At 38.9% G+C, this 13,964-nt stretch overlaps 1 protein-coding gene across 2 annotated transcripts in view; it reads right to left on the reverse strand.

Annotated features, from left to right (window-relative positions):
- Nucleotides 1–7,049: 7,049 nt before the first annotated feature.
- LOC136423214 (dynein assembly factor with WD repeat domains 1-like) overlaps nucleotides 7,050–13,964 on the reverse strand; it is a 50,251-nt gene continuing 43,336 nt past the window's right edge. For both annotated transcript variants that reach the window (XM_066411292.1, XM_066411293.1), the window contains 2 exons: nucleotides 9,629–9,791; nucleotides 7,050–8,076 (listed from right to left, as the gene is read on the reverse strand). In XM_066411292.1, the coding sequence (XP_066267389.1) occupies nucleotides 8,042–8,076; nucleotides 9,629–9,791 (198 nt within the window). In that variant the 3' untranslated portion in view covers nucleotides 7,050–8,041. The remainder of the gene's footprint in view (nucleotides 8,077–9,628; nucleotides 9,792–13,964) is intronic.

Below are 13,964 nucleotides of genomic sequence, written 5' to 3' on the forward strand. Positions count from 1 at the left end.
AGAAGAGTCAGTGTTTATTGGACTGGGTATAGTTATGTCTGGAATAAGCGAGCGACGTGTGTAGAATGTCCGGTGGAATGGTGGTATGTGCCCCCTCCCACTGAAAGTCGCTCCTGGTGGTGCTCCTTGTGTACATAGTGTCCTTCAGGGAATCCGGACAAGACTTCAAAATATGTCTCAGTGTTTGGTGACCATGACATAGAAGTCAGTGAGACGACAGGACTTTCCCCATTGAACCAGGTTGTCGCGTGTAGGCAGCCAGTTGACCATACTGCTCAGGCCAAACTCAACGAGGCTTCGAGGGCTGTTGCACAGGGAGCTTCTCCATCAGACTTATCGAGTTCAACAAGTTCAACCCAGCTTTCCTGTTCTGTAAGAGATCTGTAGATTTTTGGCAGGTGGAACATCTAGAAATACCAATTATGCAAACAATTGCAAAATTTGCATAATTACTGCGAAAGTGCTATGATTCCTTTGTAGTAAATGGTGGGAGTTACATACTTGTGACATGTGACTTAGTTAAAGGTGTAGATCACTGTGCATAGATTATGTAAATATGCGAGTCATTTGCATTTTTCATGTTGAAATGCTACCATGATATTCTGACAAAGGAAAGGACTCGGTATCCGTCGGTATCGACATATCGGCATATGAAAAGAATAAAGCTAAAATTGGTGTTGAAAATTTCATCTTCCGGCTATAGATCTTACAGGCTATTCTGAAAATAGGATGCAGGTGGAAACTTTTTATTTGCAGTAAATGTTTTTTTTTTTACCTTTTGTTCCAATCGGCATCCAAGTCTAAGTAACGTTACATGATTTATTTGAAAATGATCAAACGTTAGCGAAGTACAAAAAACATTATCATAATCATGATCTGAGTAAATATATGATAATCATATGAGTAAAAGCGAGGTAAAATCGAGACATATAATATAAACGGCCCGCCTCAGTGGAAGAACTGAAACGCGGTGCTGCTGATGATGATGCTAATGAGGAAGCGAGGTACCGTAAATGTAATGAATGCAAAAGAGGCTCTGTTCTAACCCACCCAAGATGTCTATCCATTTTTTGCGTTTTGTCGCCTTCGCGACGAAACGCCATGTCTTGGCTCTTACCTTCCATGCTTCGATGGTACTTGGTTCAACACTGTGTCACACCATGACCTTATATGGCAAGACCTTCCAAAATTGATGTATAGCCGTTGCCTTATATGGTTGGGGAGCAAGAAAAGCCAGGCAGGCTTGATTTGCATGACACATAGGATAGCGACCGCATGTAACTCTTACAACTGTTCGGAAATATCATTGCATTGTGGTTTCGGACTTTGATATCCTAAAAAATGGCCATATTAGATCTATGCCACAAGATTGCACAAGAAAAAAAAATTATTTCGTCAAGAAACGACCAAAAATTGACATGTAATGACTTTAGAGCATAATGTACTATGATCAAATACACACTACAGCTTAGCTCAACTGGTAACGTCGTAGAAATTCGGATCCGAAAGTTCCGGGATCGAGGCCCTGCATATTTTTTTTTCTTTTCAGATATTAAATATCAAAAATAACATAAAACATTATATTCATCTATATGATTTTTTTTATTTCTTATTTTCAAATATTTATTTAATGTATACAAGGCCTTTGTCTTCTGAACAGGAGTTCATAGATTCCAAACCCGGCATTCAAATTTTTCTGTTCATTGTACTGTAATGGAAAATACTGTGCAGCGGCTCCTATGCGCGGTAAGATGATTCTTGCAAAACCCTCGCCACTATACTATTATTCCCGATGTAAACAGAGGCTCTCAGTGATGTTGTTTGTAAAACAGCGATCCTTTGTTACAGTAGCAAATGCTCCATTGTTCAGTATCGACTTCATTCAGAGGTTTTTACAGACAACACAGGCGTGGAAAGTGACGCCGCTCGGCACAAAAACATGGGAATTTTCATGAATTTTAGCAATGAATTTTTAAATTAGCAAAATTATCCAGGAAAATAAGGAAGACATGTTGTAAATGCGGAAACCGGAATAATAGAGATGAGGTAGCTGTTAATTGGTTTGAACTCTTGTTTGACATTTGATAGTCATTTTAGATAGAATCTTACCACAGGCATAGCTGTTATGAACTTCCAATTCACTTAATTACTATAGTGCTGATGATTCAATGGTGCTTTTACAAATTGTATGTTTTATTGGTGCTATGTACATAATTACGTTGATAGCTTTTATAATGAACCTATTGTACATTTTAGAATAAAGTACAAGTTGAAGGCCAAGACCAGCTTTTTCAAAAGCACTTGAGTTAAGTGGCGTAAATTCTAAATTGCTTTCCCCAATCTGCATTTCTCTATTAAAACAGTACTCCTTTCCCAAAATGACATTTTTCTTATAGACTCAACAGCCCTTGAGTGACTTTCTCTGGCAGATTTTACTTCAAGAAAAGGGAAAAGACAATTCACACTCATAAACGTAGACAAAACGTGTAGTGACACCAGCCGTGGTGGTGCACGTATGTTTCCAGTTACGAGAAAAAACAACCTAAGCTAATACTCATTATAACATGGAAGTGGTGTGTGATAAACATGTAGCGCACAGCTTCACTCCTTCAGCCCAAGCGCCAGTGGCAAGTGTTATGCTAGATATTCCGTCGTGACCACGTTACAGGCATCTAAACCAATAATATACCGGAACTGATCCCCCCAAGCAACGATACCTTTCTCCTTACTCCGCGTACTTGGCGCCCGACAGTTGCTATCGCAAATGGTGAATTTTGCAAGAATGCAAAATGACGTCCAGAATTTGGCAGAAAGGAATACAGCGGTATATATTTATCGATCAATTCGTAAGACTCTTCGAGCAAGTGAACGTTGCTCCAAAGCCCTAAGAGGAAAACGCAGAAAGATTCTTGTGAATTGTCACACATTCAGCACATCGGGGAATGGTGAGTGACACAGAGAAATGCTTCAATGTTTGGAAAACTGCTGGAGATGGACGGTACGTGTTTGATTTTTAACGCCTGTCGTGGAGTAAAAAATGACCTGACTCACCGTAGTCGAAATCCCCTCATGATGTGAAATGCTGACGTTAACCTGTTCACCTGAACTATCTAATGGCGATCGCAGCAGCATCTGCCTCGTAGAACGTAGCTCGTCCGTCCAACGTACCATCTTATTCCGTACGAGTAGACATATATACAATACATCTTGTAATTGCTTTTTCTCCCGTCGCCAAAGCAATGACATAATGGAGGAGTCTCTCCAGTGCATGTTTGAGATATTATCACTGAGGTACAAGAAGATGGCGTTGATTGATTAATAAGAGGTTAGCACAAGGGTACTGTAAATGTTGATATGTTCGCGGTGGTTGAATGTACTCAGTTTTCTCAGTGACCCATTCACCACGAACTCCCAGTTGTTTCAACCGTGAACTTAAAACAGCCTAGCCGCAAACACTCAATTTTCTCCCTATCGCAAAATTGAATCCTAGTGAAGTCAAAAGCATAATGATTATACATTTTGTCATATTCACGCAAGGTGAGCCTTACAGAACAAGGCCCACGCCATCCCAACCACGAGTGGAAACAATTCGCAAAAGCCGATCCATCAAGAATTGGCAACCGCAAGTATCCCGGTCTGGAACTAAAACACTTTGGAAAAAGCCTCCGCACGGCCCTGAACTTTTTCCAATCCTGAACATCAAGTGTACGCGTAAGTGATAGGTTAAACTCGACATCTTGAATTATTCATATACTTGTACGTAGGTTAATTCTTTTGTATCCCATTGTTTGTTTGCATGTATAGTTGTAGAAGACCTTACGAAAGTCGCTGTACTTTTGTTGTGTCAATAAAGGTTGTTTACTTATTCGGTTAATTTCATGTCCTTTGCCTGGAGACTGCGCCAAGGTGCCTAAAGTCTTTCGTAAGTCATTTAGATGCGAAAAATAAATGCGAAATACACACCATGGGGGCGTCATCTTCCTGGATATGATAGGATTTGATTTATAAACGCCAAAGCCTACTATATCTGTGACATTAAGTAATAAGTATATCCCCCTGGGAATAAAGAACGTGTCTGAATTGAGTGCTCGTATCGCGCGCAGGCGCTAGCCGTCATCTAGCCGTATCGGGATACTTACTTTGTTTCCAAGCCCCGATCCAAGTCTGGGTATCCAACTGGACTGTGCAAAATTGTGCCAGTTAATAGCACCAACTTTGCGAAGATTCGGCAATTTTCCTTTGCGGTCACACTGCCGTTTGAATACAGGCAAAATATGTGACTTCTACATGTGACTTCAGTTATGCGAATTGGGACTTAATTTGCATAACTAATTAGGAAAATCTATATTTGCAGTGTTGTCTATTATACGACTCATGCATGTTGTAGCACACCTGTTAGTTGCGAAAATGGGTCAAATATTCCCCAGGACAGCTAGTGGCCAAATCACAAAGGAATATACAACCAAACCTGTATACTTGTTTTTTTAATATGTGGATAGCTTAAGTGTTACTTGATATAATGAAATGGTAATAATGCAACTAAGAATCTAATTTGCATAATTAATGGAGAAATTTTATAAACCCACTCCATTTAATGGTAAGACAGTTCAACAATGCAACATATGTTCTTCTGACATTTAGAAGTTATGTGGTGGTGAACATGGTTGAATATGAATTATGCAAATGCGGGCCTAATTTGCATAATATATTTCATGGAGATATGAGGTTTCCGAACTCCTGTTTTAGCATTTGTAGTACGAGGGGACGATGAAGGCGTAACTTCGACTTGTTTTCATATTTTTTTGTGAAACTCTTTTTACAATCATGTATCTTTTAAGTCACCAACTTCAGGCTCAAGAACAGACATTGCTTGCACCGCACATTATACATGAACCAGTACTGAATGCTTTAATACTGCTCAATATCAAAAGAATCGAAGGCGAATATAGATTTACAATGATGTACGTATTATTAAACACTCGAATGGGACCTTATTACTTGCTACTAACCCAGTAAATTCCTGTAATATGGGTTGAATGCACTCATTTTCTCAGGCCAAGGCTCCTACATGTATGCACACTGGCCTTATTTGCGCCGAAATGAACCAGCAACTGTTGATTCCCCTAGAGCTCGAAAATGGAAGGTTGTACAGTGGTGTGAGCCGTGGATGTAGACTAAATGTAGATACTGCACCACCTTTCTAACTTTGCCAGAACTGCAGGCTCAAATACTTCCTCCCAATCAACTTGTATGGTACATCCAAGCTCCCAGGTAAGGTCACAGCAAGTAATTTTTATGGATGACATTAGCGCGCTCATTAATTTTCGCCTGATGTCGCCTTTACACTTGTCTACAAGGCCCTTAACGGTCTGACTCATCCCTACATCACTGCAATGTTCACTCAATTAACCCATGTACACACCCATAACACCCGCCTAAGGGCACAAGGCGGCCTTCAGTTGCCAATGACACATTTGGAATGAAGACGAGCCTTTTCGTCCTCGGGGGCTGCACTTTGGAACACACTCCCACAACATCTCAAATGCAAGCAGTTACCTGGTTGTCCCCAAACCCAAGCGAGAGATCTTCAGAAGATCGGTAGCCTACCGCGGACCAAATGTCTGGAACAGCGTACCGCCAGATACACGTACAGCTCCGAATCTGATTTCCTTTAAGAGACTCTTGAAGTAACGGAAATGAACTTAACGAACGGACACGGACCATGAACCAGCTTTCGCCCTACTTTATGTTGTATGTTGTAGCAATTGTATATTGTTGTACCATAAATATGTCATGATATATGTCGATAGAGTTATTAGGACTCAAATGACTGTGTATCTCGGTTATATTGCATCTGACCCTTACCTCTTCCCTCATGACCTCAATGAAAAGCGGCCTGCGTGCCGATTTGAGCTTATCATGGATAAACAAAGGTTCAAACAAACAAAATCAGCCAGATCACTTCCACATTTTAAACAACTATATGATGTCCACTGCCTCTCTGCCAAACATTGATATGCAAATTCCGTTCTAGTCCTTTCTTTTCTGACGTTATTCCATTGTTTTTCTATGTTATATTATATTATATTTATGTTTTATTCATTTTGCTATTTGAAATCAGTTGTAATAAGTCAGTATTTCTAAGGATTTAGTTAAGTTTACTTTGTATCATTATTCAAGTACAGTTTGTGTTATTTTTGTTATCTTATGTATCTAAGTTTGGATGTGGGGATTGCCCTCCGGGGCGCATTGAAAAACGCCATCACAGGCGATATGTTACCCCTGGATAAGTACAAATAAACAAACAAACAAACAAACATTGACAGTTTAGCGGAGCTTGGGTTTACAGCGGAGCTTGGGGCGGGGTCGGTCTTCGGGGGCAGCGGGGAGGTGGGCCGGGAAAGCTTGGGCACGCGTGCGGTGCTTGGTGGTGCGCCGATATACGTTGTATCTGGTCTCCCAGGGTAGTTGAATACAGGACTAAAAGACCTGTTGGTGATGATATCATATTTCGTCGCCTTAATTCTTGTTTAACAAGAATTATGATCTCAAAATTTGAAAATATAGGAATCTTGTTTTTTTGCCCGCCTTGTTTTTTTCGCCCTATCTCATTAATTTTGGAGTCTGTGGAGGATATCATCCATAAAATTTACTTGCTGTGGCCTAACGCCTCCGGTGTCACTCTGTGTCTAGCTCTATTGTTTTGGACATGTATAACCAGGCGAAGTGACCACGTGCACACCTGTCTACTCCATAGGCAAAGTGCTTTCTTTCTCCAAGAGTAAAAAAAAAAATGTAATAAAAGATTTGTACTTAAGAACTGCCTGCAAAGTACATTGTATCATCACGGAAGTTTGCAAAGTGCACAATGCAGTTGTCTGCTTATTGCTCTGGGATCACACATTGGGGGTGGACTTTGTAAAGGTAGCCAGGAACATGGAAGAACATAACCCATGAGGAAAGGCCCTGGGTAGATACAGTACTTTTGATGAATATGCAGCTTTTATGATAATGCTTTGGTGTACATGTACAGTAAATATTTCACTCTCTTGAAGGGAGAAATCATTTTAATTCCAAAAAGTTCTTATAACAGTTACTAGATTTTGTCAAAAACAGTACAGGCCTAAAATCATGCTTCTACAGTATCATGTTACAACATAAAGCCCAGGAAACAAAATGTTTCTATGAGTAAATGTGTAAGCACAAATTTTTCAAAACTAATACAACAAAATTCAACTTTCATGCAGCGTAAGAAAAATCTGTGAACAAAGTATTCACATCATTCTGCGTAATTGTACCATATAGAAACTGTAACACCCAATCAAACTGTGCTTGTCACTTTACCTACCAGTGTTAACTTTGTACTCATTACTTTAAAAAAACAATTAATTCTGAGAGATGCAACCCCAGGTACATGTACATGTACATATAATACACTTCATATTCCCAGGACTAAGAAAAGTCTTGATGAGGCTTGGGTTATCTTCATTGTATAGAAAGGCCACAAGATCAAACACCTTGCCTAACTACCTAGTAGACATTACATGTACTGTACCTGTAGTTTGATGAAGGTGACCTACTGTTGTTCACAGGAGTAACAGATAAATATCACATTCTTCCATCAGTTTTTACAGCCCCTAGAGCAAGCACCACCATTTATGAAACCAGGCGACATGAGTGCATCCTGACAACCAGCTATTAGAACGTCATCAGCAAAAAAAACTAGTGCCTGCTTTGAAGGCTACCAAAACTGTAGTAAATTTTGTACCTTTTAAAAACTCCACGAAAAGCATTTTCTGTCATATGATGTCTGAGTTTTGTATCACACAACTAAGACTTCCAAATTTCCTCTAAAAAACCTATTGTGCAATGTATGCGATAGGGGCTTGAAATGTTTGATTGCTGTGCCAACTTCTCTTGAACCGTGCATTAGAATTGTATAGTACAATAAGAAAATGGCATCTATGACAAGGTTGTACATTTGACACATAAACCATCTGGTCCACCAGCTCCTCTCCACAGTCAGATGCTAAGGCTGGCATCACCGCCATATCCTACAGGTGTTGTCTTTACTCCCTGCAGAACAAAATTAATTAAGTTTCCTCAAAAAAAGCTTCAAAAAGTCTTAGATGCATGCAAGTAGATAAAATTGCATTTAGTTTCTCTCTTTACATCTATACTGTACAATGTACATGTATCATGTCAGATAACGTAATTTAATACGACCTTTCCTCAATACAACTTATCAGCAGGATGTTAATCTCGATTAAGCCATAAAATCATCTATTCTCCACCAGTTAGAACTGTCATGAGGAAGGTGACAAACATTGGTTGAATAAAACAAATACAAAGAGCCCTTTACTCAGTGACTTACCATGATACCTCATACCTCCATGGAATATCTAGAGCCATTGTAGATTTACTGTTTTATCTTTTCTCATTGATTATGTAAATAAGGCTGTAATTATCATAATCTAATTCAACTGATAGTCTTCTCTACCAAAAGCACATATTATATGAGAAAACATCATTTGCTTTGGCAGAATTCCATGTTCATCATCATCTGTTAATGTTCCACTTCCTATAAATCACATCAGCTACTTCTTCTTTTTCGTCCTGTCGGATGATCTGTTCATGGTCAATGGCCTGTGCTTTTTCAGGATTGACAGTGTGCCGCATCTTTTGAATATCTCCAAGTTAGGAACATATTCAAGTTTTACTAATAGTATGAAAAATAATGAAATTTTCTAATCATTATTATAAGACAATTATACAAATTTAGTCATAATATGCATCTCATTGTGCACATCTCTGCCTAAGCTACATGCATACCTGCATACTGAATATCATAGCAATCCAATCTTCTTCCTTAAATCAATCCCTCTTTCCATCCAAGAAATCAGGACCACAGCATGTCCAGGACCAAAGAAACAAAAACCAAAAGACCTGCTGCAGTATCAAGGTCTGCCACCAGGAGGCCCAAAATTGACCTTGACCATCATGTTCACATTCAACACCTACATGTTCCTACATACCAAATAACTATAATTCATTTGCAAATTCATGCCCGAGGGCTAATTGCAAGGGAACAAACAGATGCACTAATGTATGAAAATGTATAACTTTGACCAGACTATAGAATTACTGTATTTGATGTAACCCACCCAAGAGGTTTTAAAGATATTCCACTGGACACTTATTCACACACATACAGGCAGAGCAAAAGCTATCATATAGGACCTCCATTCATCATGGTGGTTTAAATGAATTTATTATGAATTTCTATATAATTACTGGGGAAAACTTATCATTCCTTTGTGTTAAATGGCAGGAATTTCAATCGCTGAGGTAAAAGGACATAATCTAATGAACTGAACGATGCGAATAATGTCCTAATTTGTATAACTAGCACAAAAATAATACAATTTCTAGTTGGTATTGTGGATATTTCATAGTTGTCACTTTTGACACATCCAGGTTAAAGTGATTATTATTACACCTTTGGTGTAAATTTGGATTTCATTAACATGATTAATTAAAAAATCGTATTAGCTTTCTATAGAATTACAAAACTTTTAGAACATTTCATGTAATTTTGGATGAGGCAATATTGAATGGTATTACTTACCTGTGATGATTGTATTGCCCTCATAATTAAAGGCACAGCTGAAGATCTCATCAGAATGCCCAGCCAGAATCTGTTGACATTTGCCAGTCTGGGGGTCCCACAGTCGGGCAGACTTGTCAGCACTGGCAGTCAGAATCTTGTTGCCTTGGGGGTTAAAGCATACCTACAGGAGGGAATGGACCAGGGAAATTTTGGGGAAAAATATTATGTATAGACTACAGTTTACCGTAATGGCTTAAATATGTGACTCATAAATGAAAATAATTTTTTCGTATTCATCTTCACCACTAACATTACTGGTGCAGGTACTTGATAACAATAATGTATAAAACACATTTAATATGTATAATTAATAGTGTTGTGGCAGACTTTGATGTCCTGTATCACAACTTGAAACTATACCAAGCAAAGCAAGCAAATGTGATGGGAATGATTTAGTATAAGTTTATTTATTGACTAAGTCTTATGGAGTAGAATCATACATGTACATGTATAAATTACTATAATGTGAAAGTACTGAAAAAATGAGTTTGACCAAAATAGACACCTTTTGAAAGAAAGCACCCTACATTGTATGTATGGGGTAAGGCAAGGGAGTTTGCTATCCCCACTACTGTTTAATGTTTATATTGATGATCTAAGTGCCAAACTTAGCAATGCTACATGTAAAACAGGTTGCTTTATAGGAGGCGTTCCTTTGAATCATCTGTTTTATGCTGATGAAATATGTTTGACATGCCCTAGCCTGAAGGCTTTCCAAAAATTGTCAATATTTGTGAGAGCTGTTAATTAGAACATGATGTGTTATTTAATGTAAACAAAATAAACTGCATGAACTTTCCGAGCTTGAGTCTGTCACTCATACATTCTCTTCCTACAGTGAAATTTGTTCGTTTATCTCGGAATTACTATCAATGATAGATTATGTGACAACGATTGTATTCACGCCCAGCTAAGGGGTCTTTATTGTCGTACCAACACTATTATTCGTAAATTTTCTCTTTGCTCAACATCAGATCTGTTAAAAAAACACTGTTCTCATTCCATTGTTCCCAACTTTTTGGTGCGCAGCTATGGAATTAATTTTGATCGAGTGTGTTATTTAAATGTCGTATTGCATACAATAACAGCTGTTGTTGCATAATCATGAATCTGCCTAGAACCTGTAGTGCCAGTGAGATGTTTTTTTAACTGGACTGATACCTTCCATGGCAGACAGGGTAAACAGTGCTATTCTTTTGTTTACCGTCTTTTCCACTCATCTAACACCATTGGTATCTCCATGAAATATGGAGATTTTTCATAGAGATATTGTTTTGAGCGTGTCTGTGTGTATGTTTGCGTGCGTGTTTGTGTGTGTGTCTGGATGCTTGTAGTCAGCATAACTCAAGAACATCTGGTTGGATTGTGAAGATATTTGCTATTGGCCACACTCCAGTAATCTGCGCAGGCGCAGAAGGCCCACTTTCAGCCTATGGAGATAGGTTTGGTATAAAAGGGCTTTACTTTTGGATCTGTTGGTATTTTGGTGCTGGATGTTACAGGTTAGGGTTTTTACCTTCCTACAGTGTTGAAAATCAGACTTTCATCCATGTTTGTGGTGTCTGTGGGCTGTAGAAGTTTGGTGTTTTGGTGTGATTATCAGGTTATGAAGTGGGATCAGAGGTCAATTCTTGGAAACATGGCTCAATACGTACGGTTTGTGCAGATTAAAAAGTTGAAATTATGCTCTAAATTGAAACTTTAGAGGTCATACACCCCTGCCAATGTAAGTTTTTCAAGGACTAAAATTCAGGTAGGTGACTTTTGACAGCCTCTTTCTTACATGGTTACCATGTATTAGACAGCAGGTCTGGATTAGTGTCTTGTAGCCTATCTGGGTAGGTGTTGGGAGAAAAAAGGTCAAGGTCGATTTTGGGCCCCCTGGTATATGACACTGGAACTGCATTGGCATTTTTATCCAAATCTTCCAAGGAGAATTACTGAACAAAGGAATGATAGATTTCCATGTTATTCAATATGCAGGTAGCTTAGACAGAGATGTACATAATGAAATGCAAATTATGCAAATTGGGACTTAATATGCATAAGTAATGAGGAAAATATATATTTCCATTCTAGGCATGTTGTGGCAAAACTGTGTTCGAAACTGGGTCAAATATTCCCCAGGGGCCTGACATCTAGTGGTCAAACCACAAAGGGATATACAACCAATTATATACTTGTTTCTATTATTGTGGATAGCTTAAGTGTTACTTGATATAATGAAATGGTAATAATGCAAATCAGAATCTAATTTGCATAATAAATGGGGACATTTTACAAACCCACTCCGTTCAATGGTAAGACAGTTCAAAAATGCAACATATGTAACTGAGAAATAAAGGGACATTGATAGATAAAAGTTATGCAAATAAAGACCTAATTTACATAATAGAAAATACTGTTATTCCATATTTGGTAGATAACTGGAATTTCATATTTGTGGCATTTGGAAATTACATGTATGTGACAGTGAACATGGTTGAATATAAATTATGCGAATGAGGGCCTAATTTGCATTATACATATTTCATGGAGATATGAGGTCTCTGAACTCTTGTTCAGTCTGTACTTCAGTCGGATGAATTCTATTGCAACACATACTTCACAAACCTCTGGAAACATCTGTATTATATAGGATTTGATTTTAGTTTGTTTTGTATGTACAGTCAAACCTGTATTAGCGGTCACCTTTGCATAGCGGCCACCTGCCCATAGTGGTCACTTTTTGTCGGTCCCTTGGATTTTTCCCATTGACATAAGCATTAAGAATTAGGCTATAGCGGCCACCTGTCCAACGCGGTCGCGGCCACACGGTTTTCGGTCCCGCGAGTACAGTAACACTGCCGATAACGGTCACGGCGCGCCGGTAGAAGCCACATCGCCACCGCACGCCGGGTTCAAAATCTTAATTTTTTCAAGCAGTTGTCAAATTTATGCGGCCTCAACTGGATAGGATCATAATAAAGAAAACCAGAATGTTTTATCTTTGTTAGAAAATCCATGGTTTGACGCGAAGTCAAGTATAGTTTTCTTCACATGGCTTGCGTTTGTACATCGTGGTAAAATTGACAATTTCTGTGCATTTCGACTGGACAAATATTACGGCAGCCTTTTGGAAAATACAACCCACACATGTACCTGATGCGGTAAGTTCGTGAAATGTTTGAATGCCGGCCCAATTTCCATTTTCACCGGGAATTCATTCGGCGCGTTGGATACACCCGATCCCTCGATCTCGGAAGTTAAGCAACGCGTAGTCCGGACAGTGCTTGGATGGGGGACCAACCAAGGACGTCCGGATTGCTGTAGCCTCACGAAGCTTTCCACGAAATCGTCTTCCGGGAGGGACGTAAAACGGGGGTCCCGTGCTCGAGGAGGTGCCTCGAACACGTTAAACAGCCTCATTACCCTACACATTGGGTACCTGCCTGTGGCACTGGCTGCAAATACACCTGATATATCCAAAACGTGTTTCGCGCAATTTTCAAAATGGCGCTGATACAAACTGGATAGGTAGCAGCATAAAGGTCAACGGAAGACACCACTGTTACGGAGGTATAATATACTAAATTTATTTTGCTGTAAAGTATCACTGAGGATAATTACTAAATCAAAAGCTTCAAAATGAATGTGAATAATACTACTATGATGTAAAATTTGGGCTGTTGCAATTTTCTGAAAAGACAAAAAGCCCTCAAAAGAGCGACCTTCTTCTGAGTACCCTATTAGCATAATGGTAGATGCTGATCAACACAAGCCACAACAAGAGACTGAGGAAAATTGTCGCCACAATTTTATGTTTGAAAACGGTCGAAAACGAACAGTAAGTGACAACTGAGCAACATGTATTTTGTTCTTAACTAACTAGGAGTAAAAGAACAACAATCGAAGTTCTAAAATGTGCCTTACCTGTTTACATGTGTACTGTACGGTGAATAAATGTATCTCAGTGGGTACTGAAAATATGTGTCACTCGTGGTCAATTAATTGACATTTTCTCCATAGCGGCCACCTGTTCTTAGCGGCCAGTTTTGGCCAGTCCCTTGAGTGACCGCTATAGACAGGTTTGACTGTATTTAATATGTTAGGTTGCTATGTATACTATATAATCATCAGTTCTGTATATTATATGGGATTTTGTATCGTTGCTGTACAGGGTACCTAGACGTGACCTCATACCTACATGAAATATATATTATGCAAATTAGGCCCTCATTTGCATAATCTATATTCAACCATGTTCACTGTCACACACATGTAACCTCCAAATGCCACAAGTATGAAATTCTAG

The sequence above is a fragment of the Branchiostoma lanceolatum genome, chromosome 17 (genome assembly GCF_035083965.1).
Source record: "Branchiostoma lanceolatum isolate klBraLanc5 chromosome 17, klBraLanc5.hap2, whole genome shotgun sequence".
NCBI classification, from domain to species: domain Eukaryota; kingdom Metazoa; phylum Chordata; class Leptocardii; order Amphioxiformes; family Branchiostomatidae; genus Branchiostoma; species Branchiostoma lanceolatum.